The 23,555-nt window shown below is 40.5% G+C and overlaps 2 protein-coding genes across 10 annotated transcripts in view; one reads left to right on the forward strand and one right to left on the reverse strand.

Annotated features, from left to right (window-relative positions):
- Positions 1–598: 598 nt before the first annotated feature.
- On the forward strand, positions 599–17,915 carry tgfb3 (transforming growth factor, beta 3). The gene is made up of 7 exons (XM_008400271.2): positions 599–1,360; positions 9,414–9,577; positions 11,075–11,204; positions 11,352–11,459; positions 15,083–15,248; positions 15,795–15,948; positions 17,211–17,915. The coding sequence occupies exons 1-7, from the start codon at positions 1,015–1,017 to the stop codon at positions 17,367–17,369; spliced, it is 1,227 nt and encodes a 408-aa protein (XP_008398493.1). The 5' UTR covers positions 599–1,014; the 3' UTR covers positions 17,370–17,915.
- A 250-nt stretch (positions 17,916–18,165) lies between these two features.
- Positions 18,166–23,555, reverse strand: part of ttll5 (tubulin tyrosine ligase-like family, member 5) — a 65,334-nt gene continuing 59,944 nt past the window's right edge. For 5 of the 9 annotated variants that reach the window (XM_008400268.2, XM_008400262.2, XM_008400263.2 and 2 more), the window contains one exon: positions 18,166–20,771. In XM_008400268.2, coding sequence (XP_008398490.1) covers positions 20,675–20,771 — 97 coding nt within the window. In that variant the 3' untranslated portion in view covers positions 18,166–20,674. The remainder of the gene's footprint in view (positions 20,772–23,555) is intronic. The other 4 variants (XM_017302496.1, XM_017302495.1, XM_008400269.2 and 1 more) reach the window with 2 other exon arrangements.

Consider the following 23,555-nt stretch of genomic DNA (forward strand, 5'->3'; position numbering starts at 1 on the left):
TTGTTTCTTGTGTGCGAATTTATTTAGACAAACACTTCATGACCTCTGCTAATAGTTAAAATAAAAAACGTTGTTTTTCTTCCCCGTCTCAAATTAGACATGCAGTTTCTCAGTCTGTCCGCCAGATGTCAGCGTCGCCCACGTTTTTGGTGTGTAGATCAAGTAAACGGTAGCACTATGCAGCCTGTTCCCTTTTTCTGCACCGATCTAAAACACACCCTGGATGTTGTCACTGTTTTCTTATAAATAACTTTAATATATTAAGTTAAACATGTTCTGATATTAAACTAGCAGAAGCATACACCAAAAATAAAATTCGTTCTTGATCATATCTTTGAAAACAAAAACACAAACTTCCTTAACATATCAACGCTTTCGACTTAATTTTCTTTTGTTGTGAAACCAGGTTTCTAATAATTTTAAATCCCTATATGTCTTAGAAGACCTAGAGACTCGGAAACAGATCTGAAAATATATTTTTCAATATATTCCGAGAACTCATTGTCCGAACAAGGTTTAGATGTTGTTGCCCCTCCCTCAGAAAGCGTCACAGCCTCTGACTATAAAGCATGAGTGAGAGGAGAGAAGCTGAGTGAGTTTGAGGTTGGACTACAGCGAGATAACACGCGTAAAAGTGGATGAAAAGAGCCGAGTGGAATGGAGAAACTGAACCAAGGCGCAGGGACTGGCTCCATCTGAATCATAACCAAAGGGAGGGGGAAAATACCTGAATGGGACCAGGGGGGATGAAGAGTGTAATTAACAGTTTTGATAAAGAGCTGTGGTTATATTCCAAAATGGCACGGATTTGCGCCCACGCAAATGCGCACTTTGCTAAGATGACATAGCACTTAAGAAAATGGGATTCCTCCAGGAACATAATTCACTCACGACCTGAATGAAAATAGAAAAAGGGATTCTATTGAAATCGGAGTCTGGTTTGGCTTGATATATATATTTTTTTGTATTCTTTTACTTGACAAGCTGCGGCTCTGAGTGAACTCAGACTGAAATATGAATCTGGGCAAAGCACTTCTGTTTTTCCTCCTGTCAAACTGTGTGACAATGACTTTCTCGCTGTCCACTTGCACCACCGTGGACATCGACCACATAAAGAAAAAGAGAGTGGAGGCGGTCCGGGGACAGATTCTCAGCAAACTCCGGATGACGAGTCCGCCTCAGACGACAGGTCCGAGCCAGGTGCCGCTTCAGGTTCTGGCCCTGTATAACAGCACCAGGGAGCTCATAGAGGAGCTGGGAAGGGACCGGCAGCAGAGTTGCGGCCAGGATAACACAGAGACTGAGTACTACGCCAAAGAGATTTACAAGTTCAACATGATCAGTGGTCCACCAGAAAACAGTGAGTTTTTATTTTCAGTCTATCAGACACCGACCAACTTTGACTTGAAGATTTGATTTTGTTTTCCATTCATCAGGTGGTCAGATTAACCAGAGATCATTTAAGCTTATTATCTATAGCTAAGATTTGTCCTGCTACATGCATGAACTGTAATGTGCTTTATGTGAAAGAAAAACAACATAAAGTGGTAACAAAATTCAGCATAGTTTTCAAATGTTAGTCTGAAATGTCTGACTTTTTGTCTTACCCAGCCTCTTGGTCAGAATCGGGTTTAGTTCTGGACTTTGACTAGACCATTCAAGCACATTAGTATTACTTTGATTTAATCCATTCCATAGTTGGATATTTAGGGTCAGGCCTAGTGGAAGGTGAACTTCCACAGCTAGTTTAGATCCATTGCAGCTTTAAACAGGTTTTCTTCCATTTTTGTCCAATATTTAACTTCATCGATCGTCCCATCAACTCTGTCCAGCTTCCCTGTCCTTTACAAACAACAACATCCCCGCAGCATGCTGTTGCCACTACCATATTTCACCCTGGTGATGGTATGTTCACATTGATTAGTTTCCCTGTTAGTCAAAGGGTTTGATTTTAGCTTATCTGACCAAAGCTCCTTCCCTCATATGTTTGCTGTGTCCCATAGGTGGTTTGCTGCAACCTGCAGGTTTGTCAACAGAATAGCAGAGAGAAGTACTACAAATGCAAACTATTTACTAATTTGGTGTTTCTTAAAGGTGATTACTTGTAGTAGATTTTATTTAGAGGTGTGAATACATACCTCGAAGACATTCTTATTGTCTTCTAGGAATACCCTGTCTATTTTTCCCTTAAATCTAACCAGCATCCTCCTAAAAAAAGCACCCCCACAGCACCATGCTGCCTCCATCGTGTTCAACTGAAGGGATTGTGGGTTTACGGTGATGTGCTGTGTTTCATTTTCCTTTCATGTAGCCCATACTTTGTACGAGTATAATTTTATTGCATTCCAGTAAAACACATTGAAATTTGTGTTTGTAATATGACCAAATGTGAAGAAGATATTTTTAACTTCCCAGATATCAGATTTCATCACCTAAAAAACTATAAATATGTAAGTGGAATTCCATTTTTACTGTTTCAAATTCATCAGGGTGATCAACTTTCATCAAAATCTTGGCCTAAAAGAAATTATGTAATAATCTAAACTCTGTGTTTCATACGGTTATTATTATTAGCTGTGAAAAGCAGTTTTAAGAACCAGGCGCATTACAGGATCTGTGCAGTTTTACACACAGACGCTCTGGCGATTAGGTGAGCGTTGTGCAAAGAAGAGAGAAAAAGTAAACAGTCTAATAGGAATGAGCACCATTCCACGTATACCTCACACCAAAGCCCTGGGAACTCCAGCTTATGTCTGACACATTCCAAAGTGAGGAAATTTCTCAGGCTGTTAAATATTCTCTTTATTGCCAACTCTAATACCTCATTTCCATTTTTCTGGCCCTGATATTTTTCATCCACTGCAGCTCACCTCTGTTTCCCCCTACTCTATTTCTTTTGAGTACCTCTGTGTTATGATCTAATTCCCTTGTTCATCCATATTGGTATTTCCTGTATAAACTATGGCCCATTGATTGTTCCATAAATCAGTAGCAGGAGCTCGGCGAGAGGCCGACTCTCCAGAGAGGCGCCGTTTGGACCCGTGCCCGTTCACGGTCAGAGGTCGCAGAGTGTAGGCGTTATACCCTTCTGAAATCAACAGGTGTTTACGCCGCGCTGTGACACTGAGCAGAGCCGCAGCACAAGTCCTGAATCAAATCCATTTCACGGGTCCCGCAAAGTGCTTCTGACAATCAAAATACACAACTCGGGGTTTATCCACTGGTCAGAGGTAGCCGGAGCTCCCAAAACAAACAGAGGTCTAAGGAGTGGGATCTGAGATGGCCTGGTGCCCAGGACACATCATACTGTACTGGGCCATATACTCTAGGTGATAATAGAAGAAGTGAACCTGATTTACCGCTGGCAACACTTTTACCCAGCTTAATAGTCCAAGGAAGATATTACTCAGATCATCAGATGATGCCAAAAACACAATAATTAAAACTTTTCTTTCCCCGTCCCATTATGTAATTTCACGGGGAGCTCGTCACGCAGCACAACATAATGTCTGTCACCTTGATAATTTTACAGTGTAGTTCATTTTCTAGCTGGATATAATGACTTTTACATGCACCGCTTTTGGATGGTGGGAGTGTTTGGGAAAGTGGTCAAGTTTTACTTTTTTCTTCTCTTTTTTTTTTTTTTCTTTTTTCTTTAAAACAAATTCATGCACAGTTGAGAAGTTAAACAGAAACCTTTCTCCCAGACTTTAATGCACCACTTGCTCCAGACACTACTACCAATGGAAATCAGCGCATTCTGCCATCTATGAGTACACAGAAGAAGCAGAATTCAGACATGGCAGCAGTTCAGAGCCGCTGTCAGAAGACCAGTGTGCACAGCTGAAGGAAAGGAGACAGCCAAGCTAAAGCGCGACCTACGGCAGGATACCGACTCCACCATGCCTTGCAAATTGGATCATGCAGCTTCAGTGAAATTTCAAGCCAATCACTGACTCAGTGCTGGGGCCGGTAAAAAAATATGAGGACTTGCGCTGAGGACAGCAGGGGTATCTGATATATGGGATAGTAAAAAGATGATGTCATCTGAACAAACAGAGACAGAGGTCTTTGGCCTTCTCCCAGGGAAACAGCATCTCTCCAACCAACTCCCACAGGTTCACAATTTTGCTTCCTCATGTTTAATCAAGCAAGGGGGGGGAAAAAAAGAAAAAGTTGTTCTTCCTGTGCGCGGAGGGCCGTCACATTATCTCATCTGCAGCAGTCGGTATCTGATGAATGAAGCGGAGACGTAAGAACCTCCCCGTGATGAAAAGTTTGATTGCTTTATATTAAAACCTCAATTTATTTGTGAGACAAAATCAAACCTTTCCCACAGAACGTAATGCAAACAAATACAGGATCCAGATGCAGGAATTTAAATGGATAATAGAGCTCAAAGTTAAACTTGAATACATTTCCAAAGAAATCACTGCTATGCTTTATGAGAGCTAGACAGCACAGCAGCTGGCTAGCACCTGCAGACTTATGATTACTATTTCTTTTGTTTATCTCCCCAAAGCTCTGGAGAGGTTGACATCACTGAATATCCTCCGGGCAAAAGGGCAATGAGAGGTGACTCCTGGTAGCGTACATCAGGAAGCGCCGCAGCAGATCAGCATTAGGCTGTGAGGTGTGGCTGATGTCATCGGGGCGTGGCCAACTTGGGTTCAGTGAGCTAATAAAGCAGCCGAAAATAAATGTTCAGGCACTGGCTGTATTCAGAGCCATGCAAAAGTATTCAGATCTTTCCATTTTATTGGGTTATAGTCATACTCGTACTCTTTCCTATAAGAGGGAAGAAAGAGGATACATTACTTTCAGCAGTCTTTCTCAAGAACTTCTAAAGGTTCTCGCATTTAGAAACTAAAGTCTTTACACATTCCTTTTTATTATTTTATTTGCAAAATTGATCAGGTCTAGTCAGATTGTATGAAAAACATCTCAACATGTTTTGTAAGTTCAGCCGGAGATTCTTTACTGGATTTCAGTTTAAACTTTAGAGTTGCTGTATGTAACTTTCATTTAAAAAATTTTTTTTTATATATATATATATTTGTTAAAACTGTCACTATGTCAGTGTGACATGAGTTGGTTGAGCTACTAAAGGCACCGGTCCCTGTCAAAAATCAACCAACCGGAGCCACGAGAGGGGCCTGAGCTCTGCCTGTCAATCAATCTTGTGTACTCGCTACCCAGTGTACAAATTAATGGTGGAGGAGCAACTTTCTGTTCCAGGAAAACCATTTATCCACTGTCATCGGAGGCCATGCTAGCTAGTCTGAGCATTCATTGCAGGCTCTGCTGTCTGGAAGATGCTGCAGTGTAGCAGAGAGCAAAGGGGAGGGTGTGAGCAACAGCTTCATAAGCATGATTGACAGTGCTGACCTTTTTACTGGCTCTGATTGGTTGTTTCTGACCAAGCAGTGTTTTTCTGCAGTTACCACTGAGAAAAGGTAGAAGAGCTTGATTTTTGTTTGACAGATTATTTCTCTTATACTACAACAAAGCGACAGTTTTAACAAATACGTAAAAATAAAAAATAAAAAAAAATTTTCATCAAAGCTACAAGCTGCAGCTTTAACTGTTCTAATACAGGAATATGATTTAATCTGAGCCATTCCTCCTTAGCTCCCACTGTGTTTTTAGGGTTTTTGTCGTGCTGGAAAGTGAATCTACATATTTTATTCCAGGATTGAATGAATAAAATATGTCCTGGAATAAAATATGTATCCTGGAATAAAAAAAATATTCATTTTCCTGTTAACTCTAACCAGTTTTGTTGTCCCTTTCTAAGAAAAAGCATCCCCTCAGCATAATGCTGCCTCCACCTAGTTTCACCATGAGGATGGTGTTTTCTGCTACACATACTGTTCTGCATAGTTGACAAAAAATTAATGACAAAATCGCAAGAAAATAATCTGACATTTGCAGTTGCTACGTGACAAAAATTATTTTGAACCTTTTCGATAACTAAAATGTGGAAATAAATTTTGCCATGTTTTCCATTTATCAGATGATCACTTCTGTTTAAAGGAATGACTCGAATAGATATACACAAATATAACGTAATCAATAATCTATACTTTCACCAGGAAACAGATGTCCACTGATCCAAAATTAATATCCGTATTAAAAATAAAATGTCGATTGGGTATTGGTGATAGTGTGTTCAATCCACAAGGGCAGATCTACTCAGTCTAGTTCTATGCTTTTTGCTCTGCTTTATTTATTTTACATATTATTTAGAATTCCTAAAAGCGCTTTGTGAACTGTTTAAAAGAATAATTTTTTACATGCTTAATCAAGGTGGTCAACCTGCCATTTTTATCAGTTCCAGTTTATTATTTATTTGACATTGGCTTTTATAGCCATCATTACACTGACTGAACAAATGAAAGTAAATTAAAGTGTTGTTTTTACATGTTTGACCAAGCTTGTGAAGTAATCGGTGTATTTAAGTATTCTGTTCTGGTGCAGAGTAATCAAATGAATTTGTAATTCAGTACATTTATGTTTCTATTAAAAAGAAAAATAAATGTCTTAAATCAATTCAGTGCTGTTCTTCTGTATCGGATCAGTATCGGCCGATATTAAACCTCAGATATCGGTATTGGTATCAGAACTGAAAATGGTGAATCGTGCATCACTTCTTAGAAGCAGTTTAAAGTAAACAGCATGATGGCTCCACCTTTCTGTTGCTCAAAGCAGTTTAATTATACTCAGCTGGAAGTTTAATACCATTTAAAAAATCTGAAAGAAGTACAAGGAAATTTGTGGTAAAATGACAAAATTGCGCCAAGTTTGAGGGCTATGAATACTTTTGCCAGGCACTGTCTGTTTTTGCAAAGGGATCAATGAGAATAGGTTCATAAAATACCATTAAAACTTGATTTAGTGGCAAATATTCAACACTATCTTTCAGACAGCACCAGATCTAACTTGTTTACTTTGAATAAGTTCCACTCTGGTTTTCATTTCTGACAGTGGATTTAGCCATAAAATTAGACCCAGAAAAAGCTTATTGATATAAATCTGTGCTGCCTCAAACGGTTTCAGGCTCCGCGTTTTGGCGCTCTTTAAGGAGCTTCAACCTGAAAACAAGAAGTAAAGAGTAAAGAAATTAACGATTCTATCTCATATTAATTACACAAACAATTCTCTCCACTCACCAAGATGGAACGAATTACTACTCAGACCTCTGGCAAAAATAAGTCGTAATTTGAAATCCTAAAAGCGTTGCAATGGGAAAAATGAGGTCATCCAAAAGGAAACCGAAGACTTGATTAGAATTTCAAATCTCCCCTCAAAGTGGGGCTTTCCACCTTCTGTGGGGGAGGCAGAGAGGGAGGACGGGGGGAGAAACGGGGCCATGAGTGAGGGGAGGAAAAGGCTATTGAGGATTCCTCCTCATAGATTGTCTGGAAAACATTGGACAGATATCTGGCTGGGGATAGACACGGAAAAGGTCGTCTATAAATAGGGAAAGTTGAGAAAAAAAATGTGTATGGAAATACCACATAATGACTGGGAGGACACTGAAATAGGATTATGGGTCAAATGAAGTACAGACACTTGAAGATGTGCAAGTTCCTTTTGCATGACAGAGAACCAGCTTCCGAGTTTCCATTCGTCCCGAAACTGCTCGAGGTGCAAATCAGCTAAAGGTGCATTGTGCCTTTCAACCACCAGCATAATCCGAGGCTTGGTAATAAAGCTTAAGCTTGAGGTAATAAATTAGCCAAAGCTTGGCTGTAAACGACTGTTTCCACTTGGCTCATAAAACGTTTGCTATGTGCTTGTTTTGCTCAACGCTGCATGTGCTTTGCCTGTTAAAATAATAAACTCCTACGTGGTTTAATGGAATAAAAAAAAAAGGGGGCTTCAGTATAACAGGAAGCTTTTCAGATAGCAGTCACCCTTTGAGTTGATTCTGTCTGTGTTGATAACCCGGCCTTGTGTGGCCTGAAATCTCCGTCCTCAGCGGCGTTTCTGGTATTTCTCTGCTCCGGCGCCTGCAGATGCTTGTTTCCGGCTAAATCTCTTGAGTTCATAACAGTTTTGGCTTCTGTGTGAGGCTTCAAAGCACCTGTTGAGCTGAAGTGCTTGTAGGAGGAGAAGCGAGGTGCCGTCCCTCTGCAGCCTGCTCCACCACCACATGGCCCATTTGGTTCTCATTTCACAATTTTAACTTGCTGCTAACTCCTACTGCACAAAGCAGAAACAGATGGTTTGTGATAATAGTTAAAAGTATATGACTATTTTTTTGCAAACTGCTTTAAGATGTTCAGATCACACGTGAACAGTCTGCCTTAAAAAACCTATATATGACATCTTTTTCCACAACCTCTCCTTTTTAATTGTGTCCAGGGCTGCAGTTCACAATAGTTTTACTTATTTCCATGACCAAAATCTAGAAATATGTAAAAAAAAAAAAAAAAAAAAGCATGAAAGAAAATAAGTGAGCACAAGGCAGCTGAGGAGGCAGCCAAGAGTTGTTGTAGAGTGATGACGTTACGTTTGGAGTTGGAGAGCAGAACTTAGGCATTATTGGATAACCTAACAGAAGAGAAGAGCACTGATAGCAAAGTCAGAATCTTGAAACCCTTGTATGAGATGCAGTGGCGTTTTTTTGATATGGGCTACATGGGCAGTTGCCCAGGATAGCATTAGAACTACAAAATAGCATGCATCTTCTCTGTCAGTTGTGCCCTGAACAAGTTTGCTACAACTTCTATGCCTGTGCAGTGGGAAACTAGGTTACCTGCTTTCTGCTGGAGAAGAAAACAGATAATTGCTTGCATTTATTTGGCCAGGGCACCTTTCCTGCAAGAACTACCACAGATCTAATGATTCATTCATTGAGAAGGAACAAGTCATGAGAAATGCCATGTAGCTGCGTTAGCTATCTGATCGATCTGTGGCATAAGATGTGGCTTTTGGCTGTTTCTTTCCTAATGTACATAAATCCAGATGTTTTTAAATCCTGGGATAAAAAGTGTGTCCAACAGAGACTGTTTTTGTGATCATCTTCGTCTGTTTAGTTCGAGGAGCTCACCTACATGGCCTGCATTGATGATCTTCATAACAAAATTGTTCACTCTATTCTTTTTTTTCTGTTTCCAACAAGCAGTTGCACGTTCATTCAGTAGATTCCCATTAAAATGTATTCTTTTCAACACTGAAAACTGTCTGGACCATTAGTCAGTCAGACAATGTGGATCAAGATGACGCGTCATCGTCCAGATATGGCCCTCGATGTTAAAATAAATGCGTGGCTACAAAAGTGTGGAGTTTTTTTTCTTTTTTGTCAAAAGTACAGCTTTGAAATACTTTGAAAACAGTATGTTCAAAATATGTTATTTGTTTGGTTTTTTTTAAATGATGAGTTACAATGTTCATTTTACCTGCAGATGACCTCTCCTACTGCAATAATCGTATCACCTCCAAGGTTTTCCGCTTCAACGTGTCGATCATGGAGAAGAATGCCACCAATCTGTTCCGGGCTGAGTTTCGCGCCCTGCGGATCCACAATCCCAATGCCAAGAAAAACGAGCAGAGGATTGAGCTCTACCAGGTGCGTGAGCCCTCAGCTCCTCTGTTAGCAGAGCACAGGTGGGGGGGCGGGGGGAAAGGGTGAGTAAAATGCTCTGTTTCTCTCTTAAACCACTTGTAGGTCACATGGAAGGATGAAAACATTTATATTTGGGGAGTCTGACTCCCTTTTTCCTCTTCACGTGCTAATCATTATTCCATGTGCTTATATTCCAATGGCTTCTACATCAGGACACATTTTAAAACCTTCTGCAACCACATTAACATTCTGCGCTTTCGTCTCTTCAAGCTTCTAGTCTCAGCAGTTGTCCATACATGCTGGATCAAGGAGGCTTTTATATCTGCCTCTGTGTTTTATGTTTATGATAATCTTTGAAGTCTGCTGAAACATCCATATGGTTGATGTCTGTGCGTGGGGTGGCATGAATATATATTTTTCTGCCTCCTCATTAATTTCCTGTTAGAGAGTCAGAGTAATGATCAGGTTCCAACACTTCCTGCCAGGAAGACAAGCGTCTCCGGACTACATACCGTCTCTAAGGCGAAGCTCAGGCCAGCGCTTGAACGCAGACTGTCAGGCCCTCAAGATTATTTCCAGGGGCCTGGGAGGAGATAGAGGCAGGGTCACCCACCGGTGGGAGTAAATGGAGCCGTTCAACCGCCCCCACACTTTTCAGGCAGGATCTGATTGGCAGACGGCTGATGCTGGCAGTACAGCGGCCCCTCGGTCCCAGAGGAAGGCAGATTAGATGCTGAAAATGTTCAGGAACCTGGTTATCCACAGCCCTTGCTGTGGGGCCAAGGGCTCAGACCCACCACTCTAACAGATTGTTCCCCCACACATAAACACCTCTTTCCAGAAAACTGCGGGTGCCGATATGAATTCCTTCTTTGATGGTTTTGTTTATTGTAAATGCCCTTAAAGATGTTTAGTTTGAACTGTGTGACGCTGAGTGGCTGCCAATTAGGATGACCAGTTTCTCATTGGTACACGCAGGAATTCATTTCACAGCAAGAACACAAAAACTAGACAAAAAGTCTTTTTTGTTTCTAGTCAAAATGTGCTTTAAATAAGAAAAATAACTTACATGCAACTTTCCAGTAAGATATAGAAGCTTGCTTTAAGTCAATTTAGTCAAGTTTTAGCTCCACTGGCAAATTATTTCACTAATAACAAGGCTTTTCCCCCATGTTACAAGTGAAATAACCTACCAATGGAACTTGTACTTTTTTTAATATAAATAAGGAATTATGAACTTGAAACAAGCTGTGATATCTTACAGAAAAGATAATTGTACGTTAGTTTTCTTATTTCAAGCGTACTAAGAAACTAGGCCAAAAATACTCGGTGTTTTTGCAGTGTTGCAAAATGGGGATATCAACACAGGGAGTCACTTTTTCCATGCAGAGTAAACGCTTTAGCCTGAGGCATCCTGGAGAGTCTGGCTCAGACAGACAGCCTTGGTTCTGCATGCCCAAGGTTTTTGCAACAGGGTTACATTTTCAGCTTTCTTCACAGATCCTCCAGAAAGACGACCCAAAAGTCAAACACCGCTTCATCGGGGGCAAGAACGTCCTGACCAAGGGGACCCCTGAGTGGATCTCCTTCGATGTGACCGAGACTGTGAGGGAATGGCTGATGTACGGAAGTGAGTTGGGAACCTCAGAACTTCCTCTCTGCCTTGCTTTTCTTACACACCTGTCAGAAAGATAAGAGCTTTACGGAGAGACTAAGGGTAATTTCCTCAGGAAAAATGTCATCTACTTAGATCTTTCTGTTCTGGATGTTCCCTCAGAGACTAATCTTGGGCTGGAGATCAGTGTGCACTGTCCCTGCCACACTTTCAGGAAAAACGGTGAAATCGTTGATAACATAAACGAATTGCTGGAAGTCAAATTTGAAGGTGAGTCCTCTTTTGGATGCATCAGTGATATGATGGGGGGAAAGGTTTTAGAGCTTGTTATGCTTTCAGCTATTTGACTTAAAGTCACATGCAGTGGATCACAGTACATTTAGCATGTCATCGAAAAGCAAATTAATTTGAAATTCATGTTATATAGAATTGCTACACACAGAGTGATGCATATCAAGCATTTATTTCTGTTCATTTAAAAAGATAACAGATTTTTTGAATAGAAATGTTATGTTACTTTTATGCTAAACAGCAAAAGGGGACGACTGCTGATAACCACTAGCACCCTCCAACAAGGAGGATAAGCCACAAAAGGTCATTGCTAAAGCAACTGGCTGTTCACAGAGTTCTAGGTTCATGCATGCTAGTGGAAAATTAAGTGGAAGGAAAATGTGTGATTGAGAAAGTTACGCAAGCAAGCAGAATAAGGGCAGAATTTTACCTTTCATTTGCTGTAATCCATAATTGTCACAAGTAACAGAAATAACACTTAAGATATATCAATCTGTGTTTATGGAGCAAGTGTGCTTCGCTAAAAAAGAAAAGAAACTAAACACTGACTTTTATCTTATCCATGCATAAAATAACTTGGTGACTTTTAGGTGGTTGATGTGGTTGATTTAGTGTCTTACTGCTGTGGTTTCCCAACATTTAACAACAAGTATCTCATTTAAAGTTCCTCAAAGTAAGTGACCACAAACAAGATTAGTTTTTTTTACTTTTCTTATTTTATATCACAATTGAAATTAATTCACTGACATTGATTGATTGGTTAATGATGCAATTTAAAGATGCATTATATACTTATAAAAATGGTTTAAATGCTTTTGGTTCACTCTTTTGCAGTGCAATGCATACTTTTGAAATAAAAGGAGAAAGATTGATAGTTTTATTTATGTTTGTGCAAATACAAGTCTGAAAAGTATGCCATGGATGTTTCCAGTTCCATTTACTCTGCTAAATAAAATTCAGTGCATCAAAAAATGGAAAGTAGGGTACAAACGCACCAACATATGGCTGAAGTCCATGGTAGCTCTGGAGGAGCTGCAGAGTGCTGTGGCTCAGGTGGGAGAATCTGCAGATGCAAATTTACACTGAGTCTTATTTTAACTCATTTTAACTCTGGTATCATACTTTTGATGCGTGATTGCAGCAAAATTTGGTGGTACACATTGACCCAGAGGGGGTGGATAGAAATGCAAAAACATGTTGAATGCCAAACATTATTTTCTGTTCTCTTTACAATTATACACCACTTTGTGTTGGTCTCTCGCACAAAGTCCCAATAAAATTCTGTGAAATTTGTGGTTGAAGGGGTGGGAATACTCCTACTTCCAGGCACTTTGCACAACCAAACCAAAAACAGTGGCCATAGATAATGTACTACTACAGAAAGATTATAAAGTCAATAATTTCACAGTTTAAGCAGTTTTGCGACATAAGGTCACAGGAAGTGTTTAGTCTGGTCAGAAACATACAGTTTGGTGCTCAATTTTCCAGACATTTCAGTACAGTTTCTGGGATTCTGCCTTTGCTTTTCATATTGATTTAGATACATTTCAGAAAGATCAACCAGACTATGAACAAATATTTTACGCAGTTGTCTCCTGCATTCAAAAAGGGGTTTCTGTGGAGATTTTTTTTCTTCTTTGTACCTCTGCACACTTTTTCCGCGCACAAAAAAGTCTGCAGAGAAGAAAAGGTTTCCAGCGTGCGACGGCTGCTTTAAATAATTTTTTTTTTTTTTTTGAAGCATCTCAGTTTCAATCTAGGGTTGTGTGCACGGCTGCGTACAGATCCAGGATTTCCCGTGTTGTCCAGTCTCCTTGGCCAGACTGTGGTCGCAGAGTCTGTGTTTGGTCAGGGTTTGTCTCTGCTTTTGATCTCGCAAAGCCAATAAGGTGGCCCCGCCAGTTTTTGTTCCCGATCAGGAGCCAAATAATCATTCGGTTTGTTTGAATTACGTTTAATTTGTCTAATATTAAAGATAGGCATCACTGCTCTGTTGAAAAATGTGGTTTATTCTGATTAGAGCGATTTAGGCTGAGTTTTCGGATGATTTTCATTTGTCAATTTCATGAGCAGTTTATTTCAAAGGCCCAATTTAGCCCTTTTGTTTAAGACTTAGGCATTTTAATTCACATGTGAACCGAGCTGGGGATTTACATCAAAAACACTCATAAAAAGTGACATGTAGTCTGTTCATCAGGATGTTCTTCATCCAGTAATCCTCACAAAGATGATGGGCGTCATTTCTTAAAGGAAGACAGACACAGAGCATGGGAATATAGATGATCTGGTATCATACTTAGCTCTGGGGCCCTCAGGCCCTCGGTCCTGGGAACACTCCTGACTAGCCTGACCACAAGGAATGCGCTGCGACGGGGCGCAGACGTTTGGCCCCAAATTAAAGAGGGCCGTGCAAATCTACCAGCATCTCTCCTGAGATATGAACTGTTTAAGCTATCAGGGGTAGATGGGACGAGCAGACGCGGGCCCAGTGAGGAGGACGGAGGGGAAAGAAGGAAGCTGGCGGCAGCAGCGTAAATACAGAAAGCAGGGTTTTCTATGCAGCCTGGAAAAGTCTTGAAAAGCATGAAGTTAGATGTTAATGTTTAACCATTCTGAATAAGTATGGAAAAAACAAAGTGGGTTGGAAAAGACGTTATATTTCTAGACTTTATTCCCTTTTCTGTTGCTAAATGTAGTCTTTTCTTCTGTCCCTCCCTCTTTGCATCTCTTTTTTCCTTGTGTTCTTCCTGTTTTCTTTCTACCATCTTCTTTCTTTTGTTGTGTTCCTCTGTCCTTTGTGTCCTTCTTTTCTTCCCTTTGTTCCTCTTGTCCATTCTTCTTTCTCTCCTTCATTACTCTGTTATGCCTTTCCTTTAATTGCCCTTCTTTTGTTGTCTCCTCCCTCCTTCCCTCGTTCCTTCATGTCCTTCATATCTTGTGTCCATTCTTCTTTCCTTTCTTGTGGCTTTTTCTTCTCTTTCTTCCATCTTGCCTCATTTCTCCCAGTCTTTCCTTCCATTGTCATGTCTTTCTTTTTTACTTCTTGCCATCTTCATTCCTTGAGTCTTCTTCTTTCCTCCCTTCACCTGCCTCCTTCTTTGCTACTATCTGTCCAATCTGCATCCTTTGTTTCCTATCCTCCCTCCTTCCTGCTTCTGTTCTTCCTTCCTAAGACCTTGCATCCTTCTTTCTTTCCCCCCTCCTTTCATCATTCCCTCTCTCTCTGTCCCTAGCTTCCTTCTTACTTTCTGCCTTACCCTTCTCCCTGTTCTTTCCTTGTTTCCTTCTTGCATCCATTTCTTGTGTTTTCCCATCTTCCAGTCTCATTTTTTTGTTTTTTCCAGGTTCCATATTTAAAGTCTTCTATTCCAGAAAATAAATTAAAAGTAAACTTCAGTGTTTTATGTTTTAAAAGGAACTTAAAAGACTGAGGAATCTGGAAAATTGGTGCATCTGAAAGTCTGGATGTTTTACAGGAGAAATGTGAAGGAACTCTGGGAAAGGATTAAACAGTGAGCCAGGAATGAGTGAAGCTGTGCCTGCAGAATATCCTCCTGCTGAACCAAAGCTATCTTTATAAATCTCGTAACTTTCTCCTGCAGGCATGGAAGGAGACTACAACGATCAGAAGAAGCAGGAGGAGCAGAAGGAGCAGAAGGAGCAGCCGTACCCTCACCTCATCCTCATGATGATTCCTCCCCACAGGCTGGACGTTCACTCCTCCTCCCGCAGGCGCAAGCGGGCACTCGACACCAATTACTGCTTCAAGTAAGGCCCATTTCCTCTCTCTGGAAAATTGTAAAAGGCTGCTCGCACAATTGTTCATTGTGTTAAACTTTGCAAAGCAATCTGTGTGGCTGCGGTGCCTGTTTTGAAATCGGGAGAACTGGAACCAGCTGATAGGAGGCTAAGTTATAAAAAAGTGGAACAGCCAAAGCCACAAAAGTGGGAACATCAGCTGTCATTTCAAATGCATGTAGGCACATAACACACAAAATATAGCTTGTTGATCAACAAGACAAGCATGACACGGGTACTACCTGATACAAGTCGGGATCTGTCCCAGAGCCAGCGAACGCTACCTCCTCTTACAAACCGTCTCCTCAGCTTTCCACTTCCTCCATCAGGCTGACAGGCGAGCACCAAAGACACCTGGGCTGACTCCAAGAGGGAAAATAAGGGCACACCTAGGAGAGGAATTTCTGAACTTCTCTCTCCTCTCCGACTGAGGGCACAGGGAGGACGTCTGTGCAACTATGAAATCGCTTCACCTGGAAATCAAACGTAATCCTGTCTCTCCCCTCTTGTCTGCAGCAATTACGAGGAGAACTGCTGTGTGCGATCACTATATATTAATTTCCGTCAGGATTTGGGCTGGCGGTGGATCCACCAACCCGAGGGCTACTTTGCAAACTACTGCTCCGGTCCCTGTCCCTACCTTCGTAGTGCAGACACCACCCACAGTTCGGTGAGTCAAAAGTGACTTTTACAGCTGCTTTTACACACAAACTTTAATGATTGTATGAGGAAGGCCAACACAAAATACATAGTTATGAACATAATTTTTATGAAAGAGACACAGCAAACCATGTGGAAGCCACTCTGGTCAGATGAGATTCAAATTTTACTTTTTAGTCTAGTAACAACAAAAAACAAAACTGCCACCATGTTTACCTTAATACATGGTGGTGGCAGCATCATGCTGTTCCGATGCTTTTCTTCAGCAGGATGGGGGAACTGGTGGGAGATGATGAGAAAATGGATGCAATACTAGAAGAAATCCTGCAAGAGGGTGCAGAAGATTTGAGACTAGAGTGGAGGTTTATCTCAGGAAAGAATTTCAGGGGAATGAAAGCAAATGCTTGGCACCCATTTGAGGTTTCTATTTGTACAGAATTAGGGTTGCAACTAACGATTATCTTAATCGATTATTCTTTTGGTTATTCTGACGCTTCTTCGATTAATCTGACAAAAGAAAAAAAAGGTCAGATTCTACAGATTTTTTTAGCTAACCACTTAAGCTTATTTTATGATTATGAATTAAAAAAAAGGTGAAAAATACAAATAAATAACTGAGATCTTAAATGAGAAAATAAACACTTATTGCCCAAAATGCAACAACAGCATTCCTTTTGGGAGTGCTTGATCATTTGTAGGGCAGGATGCATCTGCAGCTAAAATAAAATACTTTTGACATCAACATGTGACAAACTCAGCCCTTTCTGCTCAACTTCGCATCACTACAGTGTAGGGCTGATCTGTTGATTATTATGTTTGATTAACTGATTAACAGTTAGATTGGAAAAGGTGCTTAGTGGGATTTTTTTCACACAATTTGAGCCAGATGAAGCTAAAACTTCTCCACCTAAGGAGTTCTGGTTATCTTACATGCAAAATGTTTGCTTTTCAGTTTTGACTTTATTGTGGCTCTGACTGTTATTCTTTCGGCACATGGCCTTTTTTGAGTCTGTATTATTATTACTATTATTTCAATAATTGGTTCACCAAGATTAATACTATTAATCGTTTCAGCCCTACACAGAATTATACCTACTTTTTGCTTCACATCACAGTAAAACAGAACATTGTGTTGGTCTAAAACAGAAATCCCCATTAATGCTATGCAGTTTAACTAAAAGGCGGGTGAGAACTTTTACAAGCCTCACTGCTCCTCAGCAGTGAGGCTTTTGAAAGCCTTTAAAAGCCTCACTGCTGATCTTCCCTCCACAGCTGCTGAGCCTCTACAACACCCTGAACCCAGAAGCCTCCGCCTCACCCTGCTGCGTTCCTCAGGACCTGGAGCCCCTCACCATCCTCTACTACGTGGGACGCTCCCCGAAAGTCGAGCAGCTCTCCAACATGGTCGTCAAGTCCTGCAAGTGCAGCTAAGCTTCAGGGACCCCGCAGAGAGGAGACGCCTCGGAGGAATTTAAATTGGGCAGGATGCAATTTGTCCTCCAACGATCCCCCAACCCAACCCCAACCTCGCCTCCGCTTCAGCCCTGCCCAAGAGGAAAAAGCAATCCGCCGATCTCCATTTACCAGAAGTCATCAGAGACCACTCCCACCGTGACTGACATCAGTATTACTCGTGTTCTGTCCTGTTAACTATTAGAGCATTTTTGAAAAGCCTGTACCTCACATGACTTTTGTTTTCACTGAACGAGGAACAAGAACGACCTTCTCGTTAGAAATCTCAAGGACAATAAACGTGTGCAACCAAGACGAGACTGAGAACGCGAACTGGACTCAGCATGCGCCGAAAAGCGGTAGGACGAGATGGTGATGTGCTTGCAGGGAGGACACTTTGGGACATGACGTGAAATCTAACCTGGAAGCTGCACTGTGCACGCCACAGCTCCCCACACTGTCTGTTGAGGAGTTCATGCTGATTAGTAAAAACAATAATTGAGATGAAAAAAAGAGAAAACAAAAAGAAAACATGCTGGAATCCAATCGTTATCTCATCTTAGTAATGCTGTGGTCATGTTTACCTCTGAAATGCAACAGCATGGGTGATTCCAGGGATCATTTTCAAAGTGAAGCCTTTCTGTTATATGAGCTGATGTATGTCACTAAATGAACTCAACTAGATCACAAACTGTAAATGTTTTTATTACTCATGAAAACACATTTTTTTTGTTTTTTTTTTTTAATTAAAGAATGACAATCAGACAGCTCCATATCATTTTTTGGACAAAAACACAAAACAGTTTATTTGTTGATATTTAATCCAGTGTTTATGCTACAGTCTGCTTATGGAAAACACATCACAGAACAACATCAAGTCTTGTAACATGCCTGTGCTGGCTTCAAGGGTAATTAATACGCAACACGACGCTCATCACGTTACAAAAACAATCCATTACATTACTGCGCTGCTTTAAAAACGGCAATCTGTGCAAAATAACCGTTAGAGAAAACGTTGCACAAAATTCAAGTATTTCAGTCGTCAAACAGAAAGTGACTTTTACTCCACAATAAAACTTCGATTGAGCTCTCCATGTGCTCCCAAGTACAATAATTACAATGAGTACTTTGTAAAATACCCTTTGGATTCTCTCTCATTTGGTCACGCTACAATCACAATTTAAATGTTTTTATTAGGATTTTATGGGATAGACCAACACAAAGAAGTGCATAATTGTGAAATGGAAGGAAAGGGATGCATGGTTCACATTTGGAAAACCACATCTATGCTGGAGAGACTGTAGTGAGTTTTTTTTTTTTTCCCCCATTCCTTTGTGCAAAGTAGCTCAGTGAGATTGAACAGTGTCTGTGAAGAACAGATTCACAGTCTGATTAACATCTTGACTTTGGATCATTTTAAACACATGAATATCGTTTTATCTACAACCAGTTCCCCGTTGCTCTGGGTTTTGTTGTCCTGCTGGACGCTGAACCTTCAGCCCAGTCCAAAGTCTATTCTTATTCCACGATTGGCCAGCATCCATCCATCTCCACATCAACTYTGTTTGCTCACTAATAAAGTCTAATAAATCTCCGAAGTTACACAAAGATGACATGCAAGTGGACTCTGTTTACTTACTAGAAGACTTCTGAAGGCAGTTAGTTGGTTGCACTGGATTTTATTTAGGAGAATCTGAGTAAAGGGACAGAATAGAAATGAACAGATCATGAACCATGTATCCCTTTTTTCTACTCGTGACAAAGATGAGAGAGAAAGTTAAAGGGATATTAATAATTCGCAAAACACTTTAGATCTGCATGTTCTGCATTAAATTAACATACAGTGGACTATTTTCAACCACTGCAGTGTTTCTTTATACTTGACTTCCCAAAGAGGTTGTGATCAATATTTTTCGGGCTTTCTGAAGATTTTTCTTTGGCCTTTAGCCATTTTCTGTATTTGATAATGATGGTTAATGTGGCAGTGTTTCCTTAAAGATAGAGAAAAGTGGATAAATGTTTTGTAAGGCCTAAATTACTTTTTGAAATCTAAAGAAACAGGAGAAAAAGATCCAGTAAAAACCTGACAAAAGTCCTGAGAGATGGATTATCCACTCTGAGCCAAGAATTAGTGACCAAGTCTTTGCAGAACTAACTCAAAATTGGTTCTTTACCAATTTGTATGTTATGAAGACACAAAACTGCTTTGTCTTTTCAGTTTAACAGTGAATTTATGGCTGAATGACTCATAAGAAAAAACAGCAGAAATATTTGTTTGAAAAGGTCAGCTACTGAGTACATATCAGTAAAAAGCAGCCAACATTTGAAGAATAAAAATCTAAATAAAAAAATTATAAAAACCCTGAAGAACTACTACGACTAGATGAGGGGTAACACGATACTGCTAATCCATAAATAACCCTATTTGCAATTTCTTGTTGGTTTTAGAACAGAAATTTGCCGAAAATTTGATTTTTCAAGTTTTTTTCTTTACAAAATAAATTATGTGCATAATAACAATAATTTCCACATTTAATTTAATCCATCCATGTGAAGAATATCAACATCTTTACATTTCACAACAAAAGTTACAGGTTAAATTGTGAACTCTTCAAAAACAGGAGACAAGGCAACACCCCTTCATATATCAGTTTAAGCTATCTGAATGTTTCAGCTTACAAGCTGCAGGAAGCTATACTTTTACTCGTCCTCAGGCAAAGGGCAGAGATTTGGCAGCTGCATGGCTTTCAGAATAGTTAGAAGCCACACATGAAAGGTACTTTCATGCTCACCATGTGCTGCAGTAACACAAAAAGCTATTTATTCAGTGCTAACGTTTGTCAAACAAAAATCACTAAAACTCTCTCATTATGCTTGACTGGTTGTATTTTTTTTTTTTCTTTTTCTTGTTGCTTGGTTGAAGAGATGTGGTTACACAGCCAGAGGTGCACACCCCAACAGGCTTTGTGGACCCATATGCTGAAGGCTATCTGTCAGTGAAACCTTCCTGTGGCTTTGGTGGCATGGAGGGAATGAGAGCGGGCAGCTGCTCGGATGCAGACTGGCAGTAGCCAAGGGCGATGAAGGTTTGGGGTGGGTGGCGGGCCTGGAGCTGTGCAACTAAATCCCAACCTGCGTCAAAGCTTGGCGTTCTTGGCCTCGCATGTCTGTGGCAGCACGCTAGATGGATTAATAGCATACTACTCAATGTTAGGCATACTTTAATCTGTTGTCCTCTCCCAGAATATCACAGTGTGAGATGCGGTTACATGCACAGACACCTGTCAGGCCTGCAGAATTGCAGGACGCGCCCTAGATCCTCTTCGTGTCATCTGTGGGAGGGCTGCTGGACCTGGAACAGCCTGCTGTACGCAGGAAAGCCTGGAGAGAAACACAAGAAGGCAGCTGCTTCACTGTCTTCTCCATGTCTGAACATTAAAAACATGTCGAACAAGGAGGAGTTTTTCGTCAGATGACCTCACTAAAACCCTGGTGGTAATTGGTTTGTTGACATATCTATTATTCACGGTCGAGGAGGCCACCGGTTCATCCGCTCAGCGAGCTCACTCGTTCCTCGCTTACAGCGCCTGAACGCCTCTTATCGGCTGGCGTTCAGCCAGATATCCTGCAGGAAAAAGGCATTCCGAGCAAAATCGAAGCAGCCGCGTTTGTGCTTCCCAACAGTAAGCCTTTCATTCCCCTCTCGGCAAGTTGTTTGTTTTGGTGCTCCTTTACACTTTGGGGCCTGACTGAGCTGGAAAACGAAAACATCTTGCTGACTTTGAGTATGATGATCTGACTGCTGGAAGTGGCTTCCTCCAGCTCAGCAAATGGGAAAAAAAAATTAAATAAAGAAAGACGCAATATTGCCTGTTCAAATCCAAATGTCACAAGATAAACTTTCAGTTCCTTAGTGTCTCCAGGATCTGTAGGATTGTTCTTAATTCACCACACTAGAATCATCTGTTTATTTCACTGGGATTATCTGGTACATCAACACAAAATAGTGAACAGTTGTAACACGGAATTAAATCCATACTTATTTTTAGAATGTTTAAACAATAAAACCTGGTGATATGTATATAAATCCAGATCCACCCAGCAGGTAAATTTTGCAGAGAGGACAAATAATGGTAGTGCACTTCTGAAAACTGGGTTTTATTGAAAAGGGTCTTAAAGAAAGCTAACGTCCTAGTTAAAGTTTATCAAATGGCATGTAGGAACACGGCAGCGATATGAAACAAGTACATCCAAACTAAAGGTTCTTGAGGCCGATGCAATGACATGTACCTGTTTTTCAAACTAACATCTCAGACCACATTAAACTCAGCATCCCCATGATGAAACCTGGTGGTGACAGCATCATGCTGATGGAAAGATATACACAAACAAAATAGTTGGAACCCAAATGTTAATGACCGAAAAACCAGAAAAACTTGAAACTGACAAAGGTAACAATCAATAAAAATTTACTGAAAATTAAACGATGAAACTCAGACATGACATTGCTTTTGAAATGTAGTTCAACAGAATTATAAAAAAATAAAAATAAAAAAACTAATAAAACTGCCCAGAGCAAAAATGATTGGAGCCATTTGTGCTTATCCTTCTCTTCAATTTGTAATCAATTTTCCATGTGCAATCACAGCCACGGAGGTTGCAGTGGCTACAGTCACACTGATCTTCAACTTCTGAAAAATATGTGCAACTGTCATCACAAACGCATCAAACTGCTGGCAGATGGTCTTATAACCTTCACTTTTGAAATACTTGTCTATAATTTTTTTCCTGATCTCCTGGGACAATTCTCCCTGTCACTTCCTGTGGTTCCTGTTCAGTGTGCAACACACCATGTCACCAAAGTGCACAGTGACTACTTGTCACCTTTGGCAGCTCAAACTAATTACATCCCCATGAACATGAATGAAGGAACTGGATTGTTTTCTGGCACTGATGAGGCTTTTAAATGTTGGCCAAACATATTTAATTCAGCTGAGATCAGAGAATTACAGAAGCTTATTGACTAATTAGAGAACACACTTAAGTTTTAAAATGCCCCTGTGGACAAATAACTTTCTGAAGGTACTATCATTTTTGTCCAAATCTGTTTCATTAGTTTATTTTTTAATGATTCTGTTGAACCACATTTCAAAGGGAATGCCTGATTTTCATTGGTTCATTTTCAGTAAAGTTTTGGTCTGTTTCAAGATTTTTAGGAGACCATTGTGGGGTTTTTTGGTCATTAACGGAAAGGTACCAACAATTCTGTGCATGTGTATATATGGATCTATTAAAAATATGGCAAGATTTGAGAATCGATGCTCACAGATGGTCTTAATAAAATCTGATTGAGTTTGAGCAATTTTACAAAGAATTGGAAAACTTTTCAGGCTCTAAATTACAAATACAAATGCATTTCACACTTTATTTATGCTTAAAACATTTTTAAAATAATAATTTTCCTCTGATTTCACAGTTTATCCTTCTTTGTGTTGGTCTATCACATAAAAACCCCAACAAAACAGCAAAAGTCAATACTTTTGCAAGGTACTGTTTCATGTACGTTGTTTGAAAAGAGTGATTCAGGCAGTAAATTGCATAATACATCTGGAAAGGGGATGTCGGTCAGTAACTACCCTGCTTTCCCAACGCTCCACACAGACCTACTTTGATAGAAAGAGGCTTAGGCTATTTGTTCTAACACGATCAGACCCCCATTAAAGTGGCACAAATGCTGCATTCATTTCCTTCTCAGGCTTGAGCAATAAATCTCCACACAGTTACCAACTGTAGAGAGCAGAGAACTTCAAGGAAACCTCAAGGGAAGCATTGTAAAACACATGTGGTGGATATAATGTCGTTTTGTAAGCTTTGGTGGGTCCTCATCAGAACCGTGCCCTCGTGTCATGTCTAAAATCAACACAGGAGAGGAGGGGAGGAAGAAGAGGAGGGGAGGCTGACGTGAGCCGGAGAAGTTTTCAGGGGAAAGAGGGAGAGCCGTACGAGCGCCGAGGCAGAGATTAAAAGAGCGCGCAGGAGAGAGATAAAGCGGGAGTGTGATTAACGATGGGTGACAGCTGATCATAGAGAATGTTCTCCATTTGGACTCGCTCTAACTGCCTGTCAGAGTCAATCAGGGGAGCTCAGTCATCTTGCTACAAAGGC

This window comes from Poecilia reticulata, linkage group LG22, assembly GCF_000633615.1.
Source record: "Poecilia reticulata strain Guanapo linkage group LG22, Guppy_female_1.0+MT, whole genome shotgun sequence".
Taxonomy (NCBI): domain Eukaryota; kingdom Metazoa; phylum Chordata; class Actinopteri; order Cyprinodontiformes; family Poeciliidae; genus Poecilia; species Poecilia reticulata.